Raw genomic sequence first — 25,162 nt, forward strand, 5'->3', positions numbered from 1 at the left:
TCTTTTTTTCACAAGCTGATTTCATTTTATGCCTACACCATGGTCTCTGGAAACTCATCTTACAGGTTGAAGCAATAAAGAAACCTTGCCTAAACTATCTTTATACCATCTGCCAAAAGCACTCTGCAAAGATATCTGCAGTGTTCTGGAGCCCAGGTGAAGTCAATAGCACCCTAGATAAAAATGAGGAACCTAACTTAGGGATATTGGGAAGACAATATGGAAGATACCAGACTGCAACCTTTAAAAATGGTATTGGTAATTACAGAATAATATTGCTACAGAGAAACAGGCTGAGAGCATATTGTCATATTGTGTGATTGCATTCAGTAATGAATAGTCTCATCTAAAATCTGGCACAGATGGTACATACACAGAAATAAGGAGCCCTCTGTGCACTGTCCTCTTCACAGCTTACATTACCGATAATATTTTCATGTTTACTGCAGGCAAAAAAATATAAGTAGCACATAATAATTCCATTAATTTTCTACACCTCTGTAAGGTCTTTGCAAACTTCAGTGAGACAACAAGCCTAGTATTTCACTTTCTTTCCATTAAGAAACCAGTTCATAAAGTTGCAGGTTTTCTTCCCTCTTCTGGGTTTCCTCCACCACAGTGGAGTTTAAAGTTCCTGTTTACTGAACACACAGAAACTGTTGCTGATAGCATCAGGCAGCACTGCTGTTGGCTATTTTGCTCATTACTGACACAAGTCTACTCTAAAATGAACCCTGTATTGCTGCATAGCTTCTTACCATTAATTATTATATGAAATGTTGAACTGTGAAATCAATATTAAGGAAAATGATCAGTGTATCCTTTCAAGCTCCCATTCTGCCAAAGAAGCAACTGCACAGAAAAAAAACAAAAAACACTTAAAACCAACAATTTGGACCTTAAAAGGAGTGTGAAGCTGGAAAATGTGGACGTTTTAGATTTTGCCTAATAGCACATGAAATTTAACCTCAGCATAGTTAAACCAAACTCCTGAATCCCAGCTCCTGAATTCAAATGAAATGCTTTTTCATTCTGTGATCCTTTAACTTTCACTCCCTGAACATAGACTTGCGCTTCAGAGAGGGTGCTATCCTTCAGGACACTGGATATGTAACCATGTAAATGCAGATGCCATTAATATGGAAATGCAGAGTAGAGTATATGGCAACTTCAGTTTGCAAGGCTGCTCTTAATTTTGGTCTTTATAGCTTTCACATTCTTAATTATGTAAGTTTAACACTTAAAAAAAAATGCCCAAGAAAACACTTATAATGCATGATCCCTAGTAATTACTTCTTCCCACAATCACTACCAAGATCTGTTTCTACAACCTGTGTATCAACAGACAAGAACATTGCTCGAGTAAAAAATATGTAATTAATTCAAACATGCCAAACTAACATATTTTTGTTTGTTTGCTTGTAATTTCCTGAAAACTACTAAAAGGAATCATAAATTAGAACAGAAAGAAATCAGACTCTTCCTAGTTCCCACCCCAGATGTCCATCCTGGCTATTAAGCTTCACACTCCCCCAAAACAACTGAGGTGCAAAGAAAAAGTATATATTAAGACAGGTAGGCCTTTATCACATCACTTGGCTGAGGAAACATTTGGATTTGTTTCATTTTACTGAGTGAGAGGAATTCTTCGAGGAACAGGGGAGCAAAGAGTCCCAAACTTCCCGAACCAGTACGACAAAAAGAAGAGCTGCTTAACAGTGATGCTCAGCACTGCGAACAGTGCATCCTCAGAAATTTAGCGGCAATTTATACCAACAGCGATTTCCATGTGAAAACTCCTTCCCAGTGTGCCGGGCGGGCTCGGGCTCCTGGCCCGCGGGCGGAGCAGCTCCTTCGGCCCCGCCGCCGCGGCCTCCTGCTGCATCTGCTGCCCAGAGGAATAAACCACCCCAAAGCACAGCGCTCAGGAGAACCGGCGGGCGATGCACGGCGTGTGCTGCCGTGGCCGAGCCCGGAGATAGCGGCGGCATTCCCCGAAGCCTGCGGGGCAGCGGGACATGCTCAGTGCGGGCTCCGCCTCCGCCTGACCCGGATACAGACGGCGCTGCCTCCCGGCCGCGAGCGTGGAGCCGGCCCGGCGCCGCCGCAGCAGCAGCGGGAGCAGCGGGAGCGGAGCGCCCCGGCCGTGCCATGGGATTGTGGTGACTGCCCGGCCCCGCCACCCGCCCGCCCCGCGGCCATGGCCCCCATGGGCATCCGCCTCTCGCCGCTCGGCATGGCCGTGTTCTGCCTGCTGGGGCTGGGCGTCCTCTACCACCTCTACTCCGGCTTCCTGGCCGGCCGCTTCGCCTTCTTCATGCTGAGCGAGCCGGCGGCCGGCGGGCCCGAGACGCCCCCCGGCTCTGCGCCCGGCGGCGCCGTGGACCTGCGGGAGCTGCTGGCCGTGTCCGTGCTGGCCGCCGTCAGGGGCGGGGAGGAGGTGAAGCGGGTCCGCGAGGGCAACGTCCTCAACGCCAAGGCCAAGGGGAAGACGCGGGAGGGGGCCGAGGAGCAGCTGACCACCGGCGACCTCCTCTCCAACCGCAGGATGTTCTACCTGCTGAAGGGCGCCTTCCCCGCCGTGCAGGTGGGTGCCAGGCGCCCTCCGTGGGGCGGGGGCTGCCGCGGGCCCGGCGCTGGGACCGCGCTGCGGAGCCCCGGGGCCGGGCAGCTCCGCACCGCCGCCGCTCCCGCTGTACCGCGGCGGGAAGCGCTGCCCTCGACTGCGCTTTTCCTTCCCCTCCCGCTGAATTTGCGGCAGTGCCACCTCACGCTCGTGGCCCCGGGTGTTGGTTGGGTTGCAGGGGAAGCCGGGCGAGGTGAAACAGTATCAGACACTACGGGCGGCGAGGGGGTGGGGGGAACACCGGATCTCGCCGTTGCGGTCCGTGAGCTCTGTGGTTAAGGATAGAGGCACTTGCACAGTGCAAATTGCGGCTGCGGTTGAGCTGCAGAGATGAGGAATGCCGTTGTTTTGGTAGTTACCCTTCCTGCCGGGTGTCCTTCGTGCCGGCAGTTTTGGGGAGAGCCAGGAGCGGGAGCAGCGCCTGAGAATACGAGGCTTTGGAACATAGCGCTGCAGTAAGCCAGTGTTCAGCGCTCGTGGCTGCAGGACAGATAAGCACAGCTGTGTCAATACTGTGGATCACTGCCTACCTGAACAAAATGAGTTTACTTTGCTTTCAGAGGTGTACACCCCTTCCTGCTCTCCGCCACTTCTGAAATCTGGGTCTACCTCTTAAGGTCGCACCCTAGCCTTTCAACTATACTTCGAGGATTCTGGGGGTTTGCTCTCATTGTTTCTGCTTTCACTTCAATCAGTGGGAACTTCTGGCTTTCGATGTTAAATTCCTTAGCTTTGCACCGCCATTTGAAATGGATAGAAAGCCCTAAATTTGGGTGGTGGTTGCATGCTTCTGCTGGATGGGTTGAGAGAAAAAGTAGCTAAGTCTGGTTTTTGGTTATTGAGTTACTATAAGATTTTTGGTAGCTGTTTTGAAAGTTCCACAGAAAAATGGTTTTTTGTTTGTTGGCTTTTGGTGGGGGGAGAGGTGTTTGTTTTGGTGGGGTTTTAAAGTGTTGTAAAGATCTAACTGAATATGAAATCTAGAGGAAACAGCAAATTGAGGAAACAACAAATTCTTCAATGTTTGAAATAAACTTGAGCTCTAGCTAATCTTCCTCTACAGAAAGATTATGCAGGTTCTATTTTGAAGATCTCCTGTATTGAGAAGGCACCTTCACAGGCCCAGTGTTAAAGGAAGAAAAAGTATTGACCCCTGTTCTCTTGCATTATTCAGTGCCCTCAGAAATCTTGGCTTTACAGCTTAGCTGACTTGAAACCTCTTCTTTCTCCCCTTTCACAGATGGAGGGACTTCATTAATCTAGATGTAAGAGTTGTCTGTGCTTCTAGAGAAGGCTGGGATTCTCTCTGGGCTTGAAGAACACAGTGAATTGTGTATTGCCTGCTCTGTGGCCTCATGTAAACTCTGCTCTGGAGCCTGGGATTCTTAGCAGTGACGGTCTGACTTGTGTCTTTCTGGCAGAGGGTGTTAACTTTGAACATCTACTTTTAAAAAACTTTGGTACTCCCTTTTATTTTTCTCACAGGTGATGTGTGCTGCTATTCTTTAAGAATAGATGGTAGTTTTGAAAGCGTAGATATGTTCTCAAAGGCAATATAAAACTGAAAATGTGTGCATAGGTTTGTGGAACTGGAAAATACCAGGCATATGTCTTTTCGTTTCCCCACTCCTTAGATTGACTGAGCTTGAGAACTGAGCATGTCTAGGATGAGTGTACTTGGCAAATTTTTCAGGTGATCTGGAGTTACTCAGTCTGATAGATCAGCTGTGGGATGTTAAGTATTTTAAGAACATGATGGGGATAATAACAGTTTACCTCATGTGGTGTTTAAAAAATACTCACTAAGCTGTATATACACTGATAAGGCATTTTGTCTCTTAAAGTCTGTGATGAAGATGTATTCATAAACATCTGCCCAAACTAAAATAAAAGCTTTCTTCTCCTACTATATACATACTGTGTGTGCTTCTCAGATGTGAAGGCAAGGTATTATCTCAATCTACTAATCCTTCAAGTGTAACTTCAGAGCAACCCATCTAAAACTGCAGCTCTTTCATAGAACAGACCTGCTGAGTTTTGGTGTGAATATACGGATTATAGAGGATTTTCTGAGGCAGTATAAAATTGCATCATGTAAGAAATATCTTACTTTGTATCTGTAGTCTTAGCCCCCTGTACAGAGTGACTCCAGAATAAAAGATGCTGCTGTAGTCAAATAAACCTCCTCTTCTCTCCTTGCTAGAGAAGATGATGCTAATAAAAGCTGTCAAACAAAAACTGCGATAATTCCAAGAGTAAGCTCATGCAAAATGCTGATTTTTTCACATCCTGAAGTTCTTGAGCTTAACAGGAGTACCTCAGTATTTAAAATGTTTCCAAATGCTACAGCCAGGAAAAAGATGAACCAGCACAAAAACTAGGTGCTAAAATGTGCCTTTAAAGCAAAGGAAACTGAGTTGTTCAGCCTGGACAAGAGAAGGCAAGATGTTACAGCAGCCTTTCAGAACCTGAAGGGGAGAACTGGAGAGGAGCTTTGTACAAGGGCAGTCAACACTGGGCAAGGGGGAATGACTTTCAATTGAAAGAGGACAGGTTTAAATTGGACATTAGGACACAATTCTTTACTGTGGGAGTGCTGAAGCACTGGACCAGGTTGTCCAGAGCCATTGTGGATGACCTGGAGATGTTCACAGTCAGGCAGGATAAGCCTTGAGCAGCCTGGTTTAGTGGAAGAAGTCCCAGCCCATGGCAGGGGGGTTGGAATGAGATCTGGAAAGTTCCTTCCAGCCCAAACAATTCTAATTACTCTGTGATTCTCTAAGAATAACGGTGACTTGCCAGTGGTACAAAGTAACCAAGGGGAAAAGTCATTTGACTGAAATAAACTTAAGTCAGTGAGCAGCGTTGGATTTCTTGGTTTGTGCTGCTGGACATAAAAAGAGAAAGCATGCAAATGGTCTTCCTGAAGAAGATCTGAGTCTCTTAAAGTGTGGTTATTAAGAGAAGATTGAAGAGTTAGGCTTCTCACTTGCAGAAGCTGAAATAAATCTGGGAAAAGTCTTATAATACAATGAGTTGGGATTTATAAAAAAGCCCTTTCAAAATCTGAGGGGAAAAAAATCCCACAGAAAGTATTTGCCTTTGTTCTCTTGAGTAAAGGTATTGTCTCTACAGAGGAAGAGGAGCTCCACTGCTGACATCAACTGCTCTGTTTAATATAAATAGATGCATTTGCATCAGTTCAGACTTCTCAAGTCTGTGTTAGGTAAGACCAAAGAGGTACAGCTCAATTGTGTTTTATCGCTGAGTAAATTTGGTTTAGATTTAGTGGTGGAGTTTTTATATCCCTCAGAAATAGGCTTGAGAAGGATAAGAGACAAAGGGGCAAGCCACTTACTGCTTCCTCGGGTATTACCCGGTGTTGTCTGATTGCACTCAACATCTGGCAGTAAATATTTTCATGTGTATTCCATGAAGCATCTTTGTACAGTTAATTTTAAAATATACTTAATGCTAAAACATATGCACTGCTTTCTCCTGGTGAAGTTCTCAACTGCAATTACAGGTTTGAGGTGTTACCACTACAATACGTTGGCCTTATTTATTTGTCAGGCTAACAAGTTAAAGCTCTGATCCAGCTGTAATCATTCCCTCTGCTGCTTTCATTTTTTATTTATTTTGTTTACCTTTTCTGGGTTTCTTCTTTCCTGGTTGGTTCTCAGTGCAGCCTTATTTATTCTTCTGCTGGCACAGTGGTGGTGTGATAAGGACTGGGATGGGATTTAGGTGGGGAGATTAAACAGATGCTTGATCCAGCCCTGCTGCTGGGGTGGGAATAGACTGGGGAGGCATTCTTTTGAAATCCAGTGATAGACTAGCCAGAAATGCTGGTATGTTCTGTGAAGAAACGATCTCATGATACCAGGGTTTCAGCAGCATTACCTGCTGAAAGATTCCTCTCAGTATCATGCCTTAGTGTCTTACTCTTTTAATGTGGCCTGTCCAGGGATCAATGTCAGGATCTTGATAACTGATTGTATCCTGAGTAAAAATTAAAAATAAAAGTTATTTAAAAGAAAGGTTATTTAGGAGTAACCTGGTTCACTTCCCACTTCAGCCAATGTCCAGCACATCTGAAGGAGCAGCCCTACTTGATCACAAAGGCAGGAATGATTGACAGACTGTTCCTTAAATTTGCAGTTTGACCAGATTACCTCTTGTCCTCTGACTGAAAAAGCCAATTTTAAAGTGACCCACACAATTCTGCTATTTCACTGCTGTTCTATACTGGAGTTGCTTTCACAGGATGCAGATTTCAGTCTTTGATCTGATTGTATTCAGCCCTACGTTCTCATTTTGAGCTGTTTTGGCTTACTTTTGTTCTAGAGTTGCACCAGCTATATCTTCTTTTCTAGTGTAAATACTGAATAGAGTTTCATCTTGTTTGCTCCCTTTTTTTAATATTGCGACTGTGGTGGAAATCGCAGTCTTCCTCTTTGAGCATCTTTTTATGAGTCTTGCCACTGTTCTGAATCCAAATGTTCTTATGTCTCTTTCCCAGTTAAGACTGAGGATAAATATCACATTTCAAGCTTATGCATGCATGATAATGCCAGCATCAGTGCTCGAAATGAAACTTTAAGAACATGTCAGTTTTACTTTTTCTTCTAAATTAATGTGACTTTTGAAGATTAATGGCTCCAAGCATTTCTTCTTTATCAGACTATCTGAAGTAGTATCTAGGTTTCAACTCACTGTTTAGGCTTCTGACCACAGTGCCAACTACCATACCTAAAAAACTGGAATTTCATATGAGATGGCAAGCTCTGCAATTGATATGGATTCTGTGTGAAAGATAGATATGTTAAAGGAGTGGTTTTAAAAAAGAAAATACTACTTAAACTTCAGAGGTATTGCACTTTAGTGAGTAGGTTCATTAATTTGTCTTTTCATCTTGTGCAAATAGCCTCCTCGTATCTTAGGGCTTTTAATGAAATTTATGTTCTTCTGACCTGGATGATCTTTGCAACTGCCAGTGGGTTTCTAAGTAAAACAAGAAGTGTTAATGTTAATCTGAAATCTCAGTAATAGATGTTGTCTGGAGATGCATCTCCTCACATGGGTTCCAAATGATGCCAGATGACTTATGCCCACTCTCTCTGCATAAAAATGAAGTTAAAGAGTGTAACTGTATGCTAATGAATTCTGTGATTATCTTTTCAGAGGCAATTACAAGTAGTTCATTTGGCTTGTTTGTACACTGTGGGTGTTTAATCTATCAGCTGAGCATCTGGAGAGTTGAATTTCTTAGTGCAGCCACTCACTAATAGTGGACGTTTTTTGGGTATTGTCTATTTTATTGGTAGATTTCTAATTTGTCCTTATTTGGATGTTTTCTTAAAATGAAGTGTTGCAACTCTTGTGACAAGCAAGTTATCTTTTTCTCTTTGCTAGACTTGGGTTTGTATAGAACTATAATGGAGAATTTAGCCATCTACTGAAACCACTTGTGTGGTTTTGGTGAGCTAATGAGCAAGTGGCTTTCTTTTCCTGGTCTAAAATTCTAGTTGTTTTTGCAGATTACTGATGGAAACAGTGACTCCTGTGATCTATGCTGATTCCCTCAACTCCACTTTTGTTGTTTTCACCAATCTCCATTCATTGCAAGTCCGTAGAAGCAGAGTTGTCATTGGATATGTCTTTATCATTTATTAGATCCTGTTTGTTTCAGTCTGCTTCCTGCTGGCTTAATGGCCAAAGTCACCTAATGAGTTTTGATAAGCACTGATTGAGCTACTTGACATTTAGGCTTATCCAGATTCTTCTTTGCATGTTCTGTCATCTTGTTCCTGCATTAAGTGACTTCTTGTTGCTAAAATGAAAGATGTAGTTGATGTTAGAGGAAAACCTCCGTCTGCCTTGACTTAGGTGCCTTGAAAAAGGCACGTGTCCTTTTTCAGTGTCATGGTGTAATTATAGAAGTACTTGTTGTTTTCTGATTAAATGAATGTCATCATGAGACTGGAGGGTTTTATACTTCTTATTTTTCTATACATTTGTATGATTTTATACCTTACACATTTTTATACAAATGTGCTTTATGGTTTTAAACTTAATTTTTAAGTAAACTAACTCATTAGCTTAAAAGTTAGGACTTCAAACTTACTGTTTCTAAACTTAATTACCTTTTAAAAATTTTTTTTTGAAAACTTTGTGATTCAGCAAGGTCTTCTTTCTTTTCATAACAAAATCTGCCTCGCTATTATTCCATGTAAATTGAGCCTCGGCAAGAGGAACATTTTTGAAAGGCATGAAGATCACCTGTAAAAGCTTATTTTTTCTTTCTAATATGTTGTGGTAATCTAAGGAGGAAAAGAACCTTTTCAAAAGCATGCATCTGGCTTTGAAAATGTCCATCTATTGAATAAAATCAGGGTGTCTTTTTTTTTAACTATGCTGGTAAGGCTACTATTCAAATTTTTTAAAGCTTAAAGGCATTTTAAATTTACAAAAAGAAGCCATACTTTGATTTCCCAGTTTATATTCTTTGTGGCGTTAAGTAACCTAAGTTTTCAAAAAGCAGCTTTCATTCATAGTGAAAACTGCTATTCACCATTCCCAAATTTGAAAGTTGGAAGGGAGGGATCATGAATGCTCCTGGATGCAGGTGAGCAAAGTCTTGGTGTGATCTTGGTGTGAATGCACATCCCTCCCTTTGTACCAGATTCTGCAGCGTTGTTTTGTAACCAGGGTGGGTTAGATATTTTCCTCAGATACTGGAAATAATGGTGCTTTGAGTGCTTTTTGCTCTCCTGTTCAGCATGTTTATATGTCTTGACTTGTGGAGTGGGTATTTACATTCAGAGGTTTTGGCATCTGATTCCTTCACACGGTTTGTGTATGTACAGATGCTGTGAGAAGCTGAGACAGCTTTCACCTCTGATACATTTTAGGAGAAAAACAGAGAAGCAGAGCCAATGCAGGTAAAGCAGTCTGTCTTGTAATGCAGTGAGTGTAGGGCTGCTCTTTGGTGCAGTGCAGCAGTGGTTGAAGGGGTCTCCAAGTGGGGGAAATCCCAAAGACTGCTGTTTCAACCACTCTCCTTTGAGTTGGGACATCTCTGAAGCACAGCCAGGTAAGAGCGATTCAATTAAAGTCCCATGCAGCTACCCCGTAGGTCATACCTTCAAAGGTGTGAAGTTGTGGGTATTGTGGAGTCATAAAATGACTTGTGTTGGAAGGGACCTTAGAGGTCATCTTGTTCCAACTACCCTGCCATGGGCAGCAATGCCTTCCACCAGACTAAGTTGCTCAAAGCCCCATCCAGTCTTGTCTTGAGCACTTTGAGGGATGAGACATCCACAACTTCGCTAGGCAACATGATCCAGTGCCTCACCACCCTCACAGTAAAGTTCTTCCTAAAATCTCTCTCTAAAAGCCAGATCTCTTTTACTTTAAAACTATTCCCCCTTGTCCTACTCCTATCTGCCCATGTAAGAAGTTATTCTCCCTCTTTCTTTATAAACATCATTTAAGCACTTAAGAGACCTTAAGGTCTCCCAGGAGCCTTCTCTCTCTTCCAGGCCAGTTCTCAGCCTGTCTTTGTAGGATAGGTGTTCACTCCTCTCATCATCTCTGTGGCCCTTCTCTGGCCCCACTCTAACAAGTCCACATCATTATTGTGCTGAGGACTCCATACCTGGTTGCAGCACTCCAGGTGGGGTCTCACCATGGCAGGGAAGAGGGGGAGAATCGCTTCCTTCCACCTGCTGGCCATGCTGCCTTTTTGATGCATCCCAGGAGGTAGTTGGCTGGCTGGGCTGTGAGCACACATCCGTGATAAACCCCAAGGTTTTCTCTGTCATCCTGCTCTCAGTGAGTTCCCCCAGTCTGTACTCTTTCCTGGGATTACCCCAAACCAGCTGAAGCATCTTGCACTTGTTAAACTTAATGAGGTTCTCATGAACCAGCTCCTCAAGCTTGTCTGGGTTCCTCAGGACAGTCTCCCTTCCTTCTGCTGTGTCAAGTGCACTGCTTGGTTTCAGGTCATCTGCAAACTTGCTGAGGGTCCATTTGATCTTACTGTTGTCATTGATGAAGATGTAAAACAGCACCAGTCCCAAAGCGGAGCCTTGAGGGAGACCATCACTGGCGTACAAGTTGTTGACCCCAACTTCCTGTCTGTGTCCATCCATCCAATTCCTTATCTACTGAGTAATCTTTAAATCTATGTCTCTCTAATTTGGAGATAATGATGCCATGTGGGCCTAGCAGAAGTCTAGATAGGTGACACTGGTTGGTCTTGGCACCCTTGTCAACTGTTGCAGTCACTCCATTTAGAAGGCCACCAGATTGGACAGACATGAACGTGAGCTCTTAGTGGTTGCTCTAGACATTAGTACAGAAGGCATATCTAATTATAAAGTATCTTCCACAATCCACAGAGGACATTTCTCAGTCACTCAGAAAGAAGATGTTGAAACTATTGTTTTATTGTTTGCAAATGTTTGCATTTGCTTTTTTCTCTCCACTTTTTTCCTCCATCTCATGTCAGGTGGATACAGGTGGAAAAGTTGAGTCTTGGGCATGCATTATGCTTATCATCACTGGTGAAGTGGCTGTACAGGTCATGCAGCATCAGTGCACCAACAAAACAGAAAAACAGACACCTATTAATGTATTACTAATGTTTTCATTTCATTTACTAATGCTTTTCATTTCCTTAGTCCCATTCAAATCAATGGACTTACCCATTGAGTCATAGAATCATAGAATAATTTGGGTTGGAAGAGACTTTTAAAGGCCATCTAGCTCAACCTCTTTGCAATGAGCTGAGACATCTTCAACTCAATCAGATTGCTCAGAGCCTCATCCAACCTGACCTGGAATACTTGAGGGAAAGGACATCTATTACCTCTCTGGGCAACCTGTTCCAAAATCTGTTTTTAAAAGGTAATACCTGGAATACTCTTATGTTCATATTCTGACTGGTAATCTGTGTGGGGGGGTTGTTTTTGGTTTTTTTTTTTTTGTTGTATTTCTTTTTTTTATGATTTTTTCTTTTAGTTTGAATAGCTTAATTGGTATTTTTATAATACAGGTGTGATAGTATTTGTGTTGTTCTTGTTTTATTTTCTAATGAAACAGCACTAAGATTTGGATTTCAGAGGACATAATTTTCCAGTGGGGTTACTGATGCTCTCAGGAATAAAATGCTGTGCTACTTCATATTATTTGCATATTAAAATGTAAAATGATTATTGAGCTCATAAAATGAGAAGTATAAAGGGAAGGAGAGGAAGTACTAAATTAAAAAAAAAATAACATGCCACCAAACACTTTCTAAGAAAAGCATTGCATTTTCATGTACTGATGTCTGGTTTGAAGTATTTGAACAGAAGCTTCTATTTTGGAGGAGGGAGGGGGTGTTTGCTTATATTTTTTCACTTTTTCACCTTTGATGGGTGAATCCAAAGGCAAAACTCCAGTTGTGTTCCACTCTTTCAGACCAGGAGAAAGCCTGAAGTTGTGTGCCATACCAGGGACAGCTAGCTAGTATTCAGGCAGGTTTTTTGGGTGATGAGCTGCCACAAAGACAGCGGGAAGTGCTGGTAGGGACTAAACCAGTGCAGGACAAAGAGCCTCTGTGAGGTTCCCTGAAGTGGTCAGGACTGTTGGCTGTTCAGAGCACTGCATTTATCCAGACAAGTTTGTGGTATGCTGGAGTTGCTTCCTGTGTTCCTGGGCAGATCTGTGTTCCAGTCACCAGTGTGCTGGACAGGAGTGTGTCCTGTGCAGACCTATACAAAGGCTGGAAGCACCTGGGTGCTTTGGAAGGCACACTGTGGACTGATCCTGGTGTTGGTATTGGACCTCTGCTGCTGGCTCCTGTGAGCAGCATCCCTCATTTGTTATGGAGCTCCTGCATCTTACAGGCTGGTTTTGGGAAGCACTGTACTGGTGAGATGCAGCCAGACTGCCTTATTTATGAAATAATGGTTTTGAGCTTTTTGTTTTGGGTTTTTTTTTTTACTTTTCAGCAATATTCCATGCACTGATTTACATTTATTTTATTAGATCTCTGTGTTTGATGAAGTTCCTTGTGAGAATGGCTTTTGCTTCAAGCATAACTGGGGAAGATTGCCAAAATGTAGTTAACCTTCATGTCAGTGCTCAGCTTCCAGAACTTCCCCAGATGGACTTCTACACCTTACAGCTGTTAGGCAATTAACCCCAGAGCATCTTGCTGAAATAAGGTCTAGTTCCTGAAATATTTGGCCTTGTGATTGTCTTTATACCATAGCTACTCCTAATTTATGAGTGAGGGTTTGGGATTGCAGTGAACTACATATCCATATTGCTTGAGAAGAGTGATGTTTAAAGTGTAAGGTCGTGGCCTCTGGAAGCTGCCAGCAAATGAGAATGACAAATAGGAACATGGAATTAACACAGAGGCATGTTTTCCAGGTATAGTCTCCTTCATTAACAAAAAAAAACAAAACAAAAAACAGGAGGAATGAAAGAAGTTTTAAGGGTTGATGAGCCCCTCTCAGGCAAGTATTCAGCCAAAGCTGAAGAGTAAATGGTCATATGAATGGAAGAATGAAACTTGAGGTTTTGGGTTTTTTTATATCTTTCTCCAGATGTCTATGCAACCTTATCACTATTTCCCCAGGGTTTTTTTGCTGTTGTTTTTGGTGGGTTTTTTGGGGTTTTTTTTGGGTTTTTTTGTTGGTTTGGTTTGGTTTGGTTTTTTTTTCCTAATGCAATAATCATGTCTGTCGAGAGAGACTCCTCACGTTATGGCATTATAAATACTGCAGTGTCACAGTCACTGGTACAGAATCTGAGCTAGTAGGCAGTGTTTCTCTGAAAACAGTACCTTTCAGATAGTTTCAGTCTTTACATTCTAGTGTACTGTAACAACAGGTTTAACAAGATAGTCTTCCTTTTGAGCATTGGTTCCAACCCCTTAACTTCTTGGAGGCCCCTTTCTTCTATTGAGGAAATGTTTTTTTTATGATGGTATGTCATGTGCTGTAGTGGAACTTAGGAACTGCCCAGGGGCTATGTTGAGACTGCCAAGTCTGTGGAACTACTCATCTTGACTTTGCAGAACTGTTTGTTTTCCCTAGGGGAAAATGCAATCATCAGGTTTATTGTATAGTGACAGATGTTTAATTTGTAAATGTCACGGCTACTTCAAGAGCCCCATGTTTGACATATAATGCTTCAAATACTGTTTTTATGTGAGAAGACAGCTATGATGTATGGCTGAAATTGCTGCAGTTCTGCTTCCTTTTTCTTTTTGAGTTGTCTTGGATAAAATGGCCCTTAACTCTTGGCTAATACCTCATTACAGTTGAGATGTGTGTGATGCCTTTTCTTGTTATGATGTGAGTTATGTAAAAATCCTGCTCATATAAGGTCTGTCACACTCAAATGATAGCTCCTTCATTTCCATGTCACTTACCTACAGCTTCTGGGACAACTGCATCTCTGATCATCCAAAAATATTGTGCTACTGCAGTAACGAGGACGTTGTGTTGGGTTTTGCAGAATGTTATTCCATTCAGCAGATCGGAGCTGTGTGCTTCCCTACCAGGCTCTGCTTGATGTACTGAAATGCCCTCTGCTGTGGAGTAACGTTCATTAAGCTGGGCAGCAGGTGACAGCAGGCTTAAATGTGACTTTTGACTGCTGTTAAAAAATGTTCTTCATAGGCCATCTTAGGACCTTACCCCAACCTGCCCTAAAAATGGGTATGGGATGTTACTTGTTTGTGAAATAAATTCGTCTGACAGTTGTGTAGTGGTTAAATTTAATTGAGCTGCTTAAATTTCTAGTTGTAACTCAATGCCTACAGCAGGAATATATATACTAAGATTTCTTCCAATTTCATCCAAGTCATGCACAGTCTGCATAATATCTGGTGATAGTATATCTCGACATTTCCATGTGCTTCTACTGGTCTGTATAAATTGAATTTTAGACCCCCTGCTGTCTGTGTACTGTATGATTCTCCAGAGTCAAATGTTCTGCCTGTAGTACTTGAATCAACTGCATTTAAATATTGATTTAAAAAAAATGTGATTCATACTGTGGGAACGTTCAGTAGGGAGAGCTTGCAGCCTAAACAACAGTGTCCAGCTGGTGTGGTTCACAGTAAAATTCAGGATTGTGGTTTTGTATTGCTTGTCACATGATCATAATAGCCTGTGAGTTGCTGAAAAAACTACTTAATTCCTGCGTTTGAGGTGAGGGAAGAAAGAGAAAATGTGAGCAAACCTGTAATTTTCCCAAGTGCCGCAGTTACTGTATCTGATATGTTAATGCAACTGCTTTTGTTGTCTCACCACAGATAAATTCTGAGGAGCGTGTTGATACAGCTGATCAGGAGACAGTCTCCTGGGATCGCAGTATTCCTGAAGAAATAAAGCAAAAAATACAGCCTAAAGAGGTGCCAGCAGAAAGTGTCACTGTCTGGATCGATCCCTTAGACGCTACACAAGAATACACAGGTAGCTGATTCTTGTTGACTAATCATTTGTGTAATTCTGATGTTTGTCTTTTAAACTGGAGACAAAATAGTAAGTATTTAACAGGACATATCTTGTTAAAGTGTCTTATGTCAAAGCTAATGTGATTTAATTGAACAAATTACATAATGAAATCTCTGTAGTTCTCATATTACAACATTTACTTTTATATATTCCAACTCTGAAATTATTTTGGTATCCTTGCAATTAAATAATTGCTGTAATAAATGCTAACTGTCAATTATGGATTGTACTGGAATGACATGTTTCTTTATTTCAGTCATTACTGTGGCAACTCTAAGTATCTCAGATGTTTGGTTTTGTTTATTGAAAGGGAATACTAAGTACATATACTATTTAACTTGATACAAGGAAATTTTTGTTGTCATTTTTCAAAAACCATGTAGAATTGAGCCTGGCCCCTTTGCAAATATTTTAGGATGTCACATTAGCAGTTCAAGGCAATCCAGCTAAAATTCTAGGAAGTTACAAAAATGGGAAATTTTTTGTGAGTATTTCACTGTTACAGTTATGCTTTCCAGGGGATGATTTTTGCTTTTTAATTACCATTTTTGAACCACTAGAGGATAGGACATGAAGCAGAGAAGGGAGAATGCAGGGGCACAGATTTCCATGAAAACGTGTGTTGCATAAGCCACAGCTGATAGCGTTAGGTTTGGTAGGAGTACAGGTTATATCTACTGAACAGGAAAAATTGCTGGAAAGCTGAAAAGTTTTCAAAGTCTTTTGAAAACTGAAAGGTTATTTGAAGATACATCAAAGTTACATAACTGCAAGAAGCAGAATGTAAACTAGTCTTCAGAGAATAATCTGAATATTCTCCTGTCTGTTTTCCTTTTGTGTTCTTGGCATCTGATTGTAAACTTGCTCCCTTTCTTGTTTTGCCCGCAGAGGATCTTCGACAGTATGTCACGACAATGGTTTGTGTGGCTGTAAATGGTAAACCAGTAATAGGTGTGATACACAAGCCCTTCTCATCTTACACAGGTACCTTCATGCCTTCACATATTTCCATCATTGTCAGTCATAGTATTAATTAAAATTTGGTGTTTGGGAAAACATCTTGTAGGTATAAATGGGAAAATAGTACCAGCAGCAAAACGGTGCTGCAGCAGACCACACAATTAGAGCTCTAGATGTGTTCTGTGCTATAAAACCACAAAGGAAAATGCCACCCTTGTTTAAAATAAAAATGATGCATTTAGAACAAACTAGCTGAAATACTTTTAAGAGCTAAGATCCCTTCAATTAGAGTGCTTATATCAAATAAGAAAAACAAGTTAAACCTACAAATACTGAGTAGTTTTATGTGTTCTTTTATCTTTAGCAAAAAAGAGTACTTTGCTCATTTAGCAGAGTAACTTGGGTCTGTGATAATATACCTAGGAGCTCCTGTTTATTTGGTGTGAATAAAAAAAAAAATTGAATAAAGATCTTAATGGCAACTGCATGTAACAGACAAGACTGTCTAGTATAGTCTTATTGATTATCTAACATGCTTTTAATGCCATAGCTGTGAAATAATTAATTTTTTAGTATTAATGATGCATCAGCAAGCATTGCTGCAAGTTTGACAATTTGCATGCACTTCTGAAGGCCTCAGACTAGTTTAAGTATTTGTGTCTTACTGTGTATTTAAAACAGGAATTTCTGTTTACATTTTCCCTTAGGCAATACTGACCTCTAGAGTTCTGAAGTTTTGCGGTAGTTCTGGCACAAAAACTAAGTCTGAATAAATGCATTTTGTATTTGTTGTCCTTTTTTTGACTCACTGAACACTCAACATTTTGTGCTAAATATATTGCTGTCTATAAATATGAATTTAATTAGCAGTCACTTAAGTATATGCTATATTCCAATATGCTTCAAGAATCTTGGAGATTTTGGAACATATTTTTTTAGGTGTCAATACCTATCTGAAGAAATAGGTTTTTAGCATTGTAATGTTGAAAATTTATTTCCTTTGATAATAGTGAAGTGTGCAATGTTCAGACGTGAATCATGAGATGCAATGAATTCTGTCATTCTGTGTGACAAGTATTCATTTTCCAAGCTGGAAATACTGATATGTTTTGAGACAAATTGTTCCTAATACTACCACACAAATACAAAGCAATAAAGGGCAGTCAGTATTGTTATTACACAGAGCTCAGTCTGTTGCCAAACAATTTGGCTCTCTACTGAGATGAAATTGCTGGGTAGTTTACTAAGTAAATGTCAAATTAATGGTTGGGGGATGCCACCTACCAAGCTTGGCTTTGAAGTTCATGATAAAACAAGTGGGAAGTTGTGGATTCTAAATTCAGTTCTCTGAAACACAACATCAAATATTTTTCTTTGTAGCACTGTCCTTCTGAGCTATTTCCTTCTTTAGCATTTCTCTCCTTCTGAACAAAATTACTCCATAGCATTTTTGATATCTCCTTTAAAGGGTAGTGGGGCTTTTTGGTCTTACATAAAAACATTGTCTGAGGAAATATTGGATGTATTTCTGACTAGGAGCCATCCTTTTAACTTTGGTAGCTTTCCAATTGCAAATTCTAAATATTAACTACTTGGGATTTTTCCCTCTTATTCTGTTTTTTGGAAGTATTACTCAAGAACAGTCAGGCTTGGGATAATGCCATATGCACCAATGTGTGTGTGGCCTCTTTCTCTTCCCTTGTGTGCATATGTGGCTATGCACCCCATCCTCTGTCAGCTCTTTCTCTTTTACATTATTGAGAGATACAAAGTCTGAGGTATCAATTACATATTATTAAATAAGTACCCTTTTATCCTCACACTTAACAGAGATCGTCTTTTGTAAATCTTAGCAGAATTTTTGTTTCTCTTGTAGCTTGGGCAATGGTGGATGGTGGGTCAAATGTAAAAGCTCGTTCCTCCTACAACGAGAAGACTCCCAGGATTATTGTGTCCCGCTCCCATGCAGGAAAAGTTGAGCAGGTTGCACGGCAGACATTTGGAAATAAAACTGTGATAATCCCCGCTGGTGGAGCAGGTTTGGTTCTTTAAGCATCCTATCCATTTTACTGCTTCAGAATGTTTTAATGGTGTAGCTGTTACTAGACAAAAGGATGTACCGTGGTGTCTTCTCTTTTTCCTCTTGCCTTTTGATCTTCACATCACTGAAAGCAAACCCTTGACGATAGGGACACATATTTTCCTGTATTTAGGAACCTACATGCAGACTTGGTTCAGATTTCAGGTTGTTCACAAGTCAGTGTGTTACTGAATCTAAGGCTGGACCAGCAATGTTGTTGTGGTCCTTTCATTGAAATGCACTGATGTATGCTCATGGAAGTGCATTTTTCCTCAGTGGGAAAAAAAGGGTTGTGTGACCACAGGCACAATCATAGAAGAGAATCTGTTGCTTCTTAGGTAGGTATTAGAATGGCTAATTTTAAAAAAATTAAGAAAAAGGCCATTAAAGTTTGATATTGTTTATTGCATTTATGTCAAAAGAGAAAATTAGTATCACTAAAGTCCATTTTTATCTGCCTCATACTCAATTTAAAGAAGTTTTAGAATACTTTTTATTTATGCGATGTCTTCGTGCATGTTACTAGTAAAGCGTGAATGGGAGGCACTAGTGTGAACAAGAGTAGTTTTAAAGTCTCAGAAAAACCATGCAAAATTTTATTTTTACAGAAATGTATCTTTCTGTGTCTTTAATGCAAAAAGCCAGAGCTGTCTTACAGATTGTTTAGTCAAGAAGGTCTTGCATTGCTTCTTGGTAATGCAATTACCAAGAAAGTGAAAGTGTAACTGATTCTAGCTGGTCTTGTCCAGGACTTGACTCTGTTTAAGAAAATGAAGAAATTGACAGATTAATGAAACAAGTATATTGGTCAAAAATTGAAAAAAATCCATAAAAGAATGGATACTGTTTTGAGCAATTGCTTTGTACTGCATAATGAATAATAAAGGGAAATGCCCTGGGCTGATTTGCTTATTAAAGAGTGGCGTATACATTTTCTTTCTATTGTTAAGCCAGGTTGAAAAAGATAGCATGATACAGGGATTGAGAAATAGTATTGTTCTTTTAATGTGTTTCTACAGGAAAGCTTGGTTTATTTTTTTTCTTTTTATCTCTGCCCTATTTCTTCTAGGTTATAAAGTGTTGGCCCTCCTTGATGTGCCTGAAAAGAATCAAGAAGAAGCTGACGTGTATATCCATGTCACCTACATTAAGAAGTGGGACATATGTGCTGGAAATGCAGTGTTGAGAGCATTGGGTGGCCATATGACTACCCTGACTGGAGAAGAAATTAGTTACACTGGCTCAGATGGCAATGAAGGAGGACTTATAGCCAGTATCAACATGAACCATAAAGCACTAATTGAAAAACTTCCAGATCTGGAAAAAACATCACACAAATAAGCATGACAGATGAAGTACAAGTTGTGCTTTTGTAGCCTTCAGATGCTCTGTCTGAAGAAGCAGGTGTGAAAACCTGCTGGAAAAGATGCACAGCAAAGCAAAGCAGTTTGGTGTGGGCTTGGGGACTGTATCTTGCATTGGGTTTTGTCAGTGGTGGTATTTAAAAAGAATAAAATAATAATAATAATAGTTGGAAGTAGGAAGGGGATTGATGGTCTCACACATCAGTTTCCATGTTTTATTTTTTTCAGACTGTTTTCATGCAGTTCTTATACTCAAGGTGCATTTACCATATATATTGGTAAACATAGGTGAACTAAAGAAAAATCAATTTTTTTTGTAAAATGTCCTAAGTATTTCTCACAGAAACTTCTTGAAACCTTTTACATCTTACTGTAGTTTTAGCAATTCCATAATAAATTATGTAGGGAAAAAAAGCTTGATTTGTGTAGGCATCTGATAACTGTAAACAGTTTATCAGGAATCATGACCTCGTATTTTGTATCCCCTGAATGGAAAGCACAAGAAGTTGATTCAAATCTATATGCAGCAACAGTTTATCTTTGATGGTGTGGCACTCTCTGCTTTTTAAGAGAAAAAAAGAAATGTTCTGTACTATTTTGACTTCTTTCCTGAAGATGTAAACCAGTTTTAGTTCAGGTGGGTTGTGAATATCAGTGTTTTATTAATCAGTGTAATTATTTCCTTATACATTTTTAAAAGAAGGCAGCATTTCCTTGTATAGTTTTTTAGCAGTTACTTCTTGTCCTTGATTTCTGCAAGCAATGTTGAAGATGCATGCTAGATTTTTCTCTAATATAGGGCTTGTTCATCATGTGGTGTTTGTGCCTATAGAAGCAGCCTCTTCCTTCAGTACCTGTTATTTTGTTTGTTTGGGTTTTCTTTCCATTGGACAGAGTCATAGGGAATGAATTTTACAGAAATAGTAGGTTGACTAGTTATTTCCATTTCCAGCACAAGATATAAACCAGCACTTTTTCTACAACTCCAGGAATAAATAGTTTTGTCTTTTTAGCTTGCAGCACACTCTTCCTGCAGACAGCTCTTCAGCCATTCCAATCAGCTTGTGATTTGTGGTAATTTACAGACAGAGGAGAGACCATTTGAACTTGAATCTGCTTAAACAAGATTGAAGAACATGTGGCACTTGAAGTACAGCAGAGTCTTCAAAACTTTACTGAAAAATGTTCTTTTCAGTCCAGTACATACAGAACAGAATGCAGGGCCTTTGATATCAAATGCCAATTTGATATCAAATTTTCTAAAATATGTGGACTTCTATCTTCAAACATGTAACCATCTGCATTGTTGTTCTCTGCATACCCCTGAAAGGTTTCAGAAGGTTACAATGTACAAATTGTTTGAATTATCAGAAAATAAGCTGCCCATTTATCCTGAAAAATCCTTAAATTCTTAGTTACTGTAGATGGTTTCTGTTCAAAGTTTGTTCACTATAGGCTTAGGCTGCTTGATCCAAACCCTTAATTTTTTAATTTTAATTTCTTTCATATTGTTAATGAGAACTACTGTTCTGATTAGAAAGAGGTTTTTCTCCTTAGGTCAGTAGTGGAGAATGTTTAGATACTGCTTTCAACTTCTAGCTGAAGTTCACATTTCCAAAAGACCTCCCAGTTGTTGCATAACTACAGATACAGACTTCTGTTTCTTAAACTCGCTGGGAAAGGAGACTGAAGCTTAGTCCTATGAGCCTTTTGGTACAGGTAGTTTTTGGAGATCTTCTTGTCCAACACAGACACTATTGCTGCTCTTTGAAAATAACTTTTACACAGTAGATAATACACAAAGCAATTTTACTTTCAGTTTTTAAATTTAAGAAACTGCTATATGCTATGACAAATAAGTGATCATGCCCTTTTTAAAAAGGATCTGATCTGTCTCAAAAAGTTATTGAGCTTCCAAACTTCAGTGAAGAATAAAAAAAAAATTATCAAGATTTTAACATTTTACAAGAAGATTGCAGCTTTTTAAGGCTGACTTAAATGTCTTAGAGCCTAATTTAATTTTTAAAATGTTGTTTGTATGTTTATTTGTTAAAGAACATGGATTAAAATTTAAATATGAGAAATAGCCATAGTTAGCCTAGTATAAAAACCTGATTGTATCACAGAGATCAAATGCACAATATTTGATTAGGCAATTAAGATAAAATCTGTGGCAAGCTGGGGTTTTAGAATCAGCCTGAAATCTTTATGTCAACATTATTGCTAAAAATGAAACTGCTTTTATTTTGGGGACTGCTTCTATCACTTCCTTGCATAAGCTGTGATCAGGCTTCCTGTATGGGAAATGAAAAATGTTATGTAATGTACAAGGGCTTACTTGTATCTTAGTTGAAGGCATAGACCAGTGAGCAAAAGTGTTTGCCTAAGTTATGTTTTTTCCTAGGAAAACAAAGTAACTTAGGAGAGACCCTCCTTTCCTTCTCCCACATGCTGGCTAAAATGCCTAGCCTTCCATTAGGAAGACTTGTGCTTGTTTAGACACATTAATATCCTGAATTGCTTTGTTGCAATGGATTACAGTGTTCAGTACCTGTCACAGGGGACCATTATTGGCCTAATCTCACTCCTGGTGAAACTGAGGAAAAGATGAGAGTGTGGTGCCCAGTTAATTACTCGTAGTAGAGCCTGAGCTCGTGGAACTTTCCCACACTTGAGGGCTAAGGTAGTGCTTGTGGTCTCCCAGTGTAATTTAAAGAGTAGCTACACTGGTGTGAGAATAGGTGAGCAGCTGGTGAATATCAGTTTCAGATGTCATTTTGCAATAAATGTAACTGTTACGCAGACCAGCAAGTATTCACACGTGCTTGCTTAGTGCACGCATCCCAGTGCGCTTTGTACAGTGTTAACACTCAGTGTGTCATTTCTTCAGCTGTGTTTACACTCCATTCTGAAATGGTCTGCTCAAATTCTGGCTTAAATATTTGTTTGGTCTCATCAGTGTAGATGTGACTTAACCTTATGCCCAGAGGGTGGGAAATCCTACCATACCCACATCTCACTGCTGGGCTACAGCAGTGTTCTTTACGTTTTAGCCTTTTCCACACAAAGCTGTTACATGCCATTTTTAGGGATGCTACTTAAAATGACTGCATGTTGTAGGTGGGTCCTACAAAAGTATATATTTTTTAAAAATCTTAATTAAAAAAAAAAAACAACATAGTAGCATTCTAGCTCCAAATAAGGGATGTAAGAGGATGTATTATTTTAGCATTGGTTTTCCAATGGTGGCTATTTTGAGTGGCTATTATGATTAAGGTGGTTGTAAGTGAAATTATTCTAAAGCTGTATGTATTTTCTCTTTTTCATTCTTCTAAAAAGAGTGTATAATAGCATAGATAATATCTGGTACTGTACCAAGAGTCCTAGCTTTCATTCTTTGAATGAATGTTTTCTAAATAAATGGACACAGAAATAAATGGGTTGAATATTGTATTTAACTGTTTTTGAGATTAACATGTTTGCCAGACTTTTACAGATGGATTTAAGAGCTGTTTGTTCTGATCTACAGAGCATGTTACGATAATGAAAATACTTAGCAGATATGGCATATTTGGATAGGGAGTTAACCATATAGGTGAAACTCTAAATCAGCTAGTGATATTGTTCCGTACATTTACTTCATGGTTGTTATGGGGGACAGATTTTCTAATTGGTTTCAGGTGTGAGAAAAGTTTTGGGTTTTTTTTACTGGCCAATGGCTTGAGCCCAGAAGTGGGGAGGGGAGTCAGTACTGGGGTTCATCTCTGGTTTTTTGATTATAAATAAGTGTATTCCAGTGTCTTTGTAGCATCCTGTTACCTGTTTGGGTGGTACAACAGTAGTGCAGTATTGTATACTCCTGATTTAATGTCTAAAACAAGGAGTCCACTTTTCTCAAGAATTATGCAGTGAGAAGTGGCCAAGTGTCATTCTGGGCCTCTGCTGTGTTATGCCAGCAGAGAATGGCTGCTTCGTTGTCTCCTGGATGTCATTCCAGTGGCAGTTTCTCTCACAGAAAACCATTTTTTCTAGGCTACTGTCTCCCACCAGTATGCCCAACCTCTTCATAGATCTGTTTTCTGAAGTAAACTAGGGCAGTGGAAAGAAGCAGATGACTGTGCTGAAGAAGTTGCAACAGAGGACAATTACTTTTGTTTCCTTATTTTTAAATTGCATTGATTGTTTCGTGTGTCTTGTCTTTCAGAGGTTAGATAATGATACAGATAAGATTCAATGAACCACAAATAGATGCCTGTGGGATTTTAAGCCCAAGCAGGATGAGGGCAGGAAGGACTGCTTCTACCCAAGGGTGGTTTTCAGTCAGGCCACTCATGCTGAGCTCTTCTTCAGTGCTTTAGTGGTTTAGGCCCTTTCACACAAACAACTACAGATTTGACTTGGCCAAAATATCACCGATAGTCTTGTCTTCTAATCTGCTGTCCTCAGTGATAGAACTGCACTGTATCTGCTTCCTGTAATGTAATTCACTGAGATAAGAGTGTGGTAACTCTCAGGACTCAATTGCTTGACTTGTGAACCACAGCTTCTTTATGGCAGCTTTTGCAATGATGTCCTAGTACTTTCTGTGAGTGTCTTCCCACCCCAAAAGCAGGTCATGCACCCATGATTCGTACTGAGAAGTTGTTGAAGCCTTCTATGTTATGGTTTTGGGGTGCCACAGCAGCTCTTTCAGCTCTTCTGTGGTAACTGCTCATCCAATTTCCATTTGAGGCTCTCTCTGGAGCCAGTAGATAGTGGCTGCTTCTCCCTCTTTGCTCTTCCTCTCTTCCCTTCTGATCCTTTCCTAACTGATGTGCTCAAATAAATGAGAGACCAAAGGTGAAGACAGTCCAGTGTGAGAGGACCCCAGCAGTCAACTATCCAATTTATCCTGAAAGTGGTAATGTTTGGGACTAAGGTGTAAGGTAGTGACTGATTCAACCAGAAGTGCAATACTTGCCAACAAAATAATGGGAATGTGGAGAGGTTCATGCAATTAGGGGTACTGAACCATACCTAAAAGATGCAGGTGGACTAAGGAGAAGTTAAACACCCAGAAAGATGAAGAAAATGGTTTTTCAGTATAATGTTGCAAGCATTTTGGCATTTGTGGCCCCCTGGGTGCAGAGCTTCATTGCTTATGAAAGAGGCTGCATTAGCCCTCTGTGAAAGGCCTGATTTTGTTGAATTCAATAGCAGTATTCCCACTGAACTCAAGGTGTGAGCAGTACCAAGCCAGATAAAACAGGAACAGTAAATTAAGCTAAATTCTGGAAAGCTTAACCTCTGTCAATAGAGCAAGCAATCTGGGGTTTGTTAAAGTTGCTTCTTAACGGCTTCAGCCTACATTTGGAAACATCATCCCAGTGTCTGAGTCTAAGTCTTTCAGGGTTTTTTAATGGTCTACAGCTGATAGAGCCCACTTTTAGGTAACATTATTTTCTAGCCCAGTTGTTCCTTATTTGCAATTCACATTTCATTTTTTCTCTCCAAAGGATCAGCAACACTCCAGCATTTTTACTGTTGTCCCACCAAATTGTATTAGCATTTTCCAATTGTGTGCCAAATTGAAATAACAATTCTATAAATAAATTCTCTGAAAATACCA

The 25,162-nt window shown here is 40.1% G+C and overlaps 1 protein-coding gene across 1 annotated transcript; it reads left to right on the top strand.

Annotated features, from left to right (window-relative positions):
• BPNT2 (3'(2'), 5'-bisphosphate nucleotidase 2) lies at positions 1-25,162 on the top strand. Its single transcript, XM_086887281.1, has 5 exons — positions 1-2,587; positions 14,949-15,108; positions 16,039-16,134; positions 17,987-18,148; positions 19,260-25,162. The coding sequence occupies exons 1-5, from the start codon at positions 2,201-2,203 to the stop codon at positions 19,529-19,531; spliced, it is 1,077 nt and encodes a 358-aa protein (XP_086743407.1). The 5' UTR covers positions 1-2,200; the 3' UTR covers positions 19,532-25,162.

The sequence above is a fragment of the Cyanistes caeruleus genome, chromosome 1 (genome assembly GCF_971803275.1).
Source record: "Cyanistes caeruleus chromosome 1, bCyaCae1.hap1.1, whole genome shotgun sequence".
NCBI classification, from domain to species: Eukaryota; Metazoa; Chordata; class Aves; order Passeriformes; family Paridae; genus Cyanistes; species Cyanistes caeruleus.

Bases quoted from the DNA above. Each gene is read 5' to 3' on its own strand.
- BPNT2 (XM_086887281.1), top strand. From the start codon at position 2,201: ATGGCCCCCATGGGCATCCGCCTCTCGCCGCTCGGCATGGCCGTGTTC. The intron at 16,135-17,986 runs GTACCTTCATGC...TTTCTCTTGTAG, and splicing joins GCCCTTCTCATCTTACACAG to CTTGGGCAATGGTGGATGGT. The intron at 18,149-19,259 runs GTTTGGTTCTTT...TATTTCTTCTAG, and splicing joins AATCCCCGCTGGTGGAGCAG to GTTATAAAGTGTTGGCCCTC.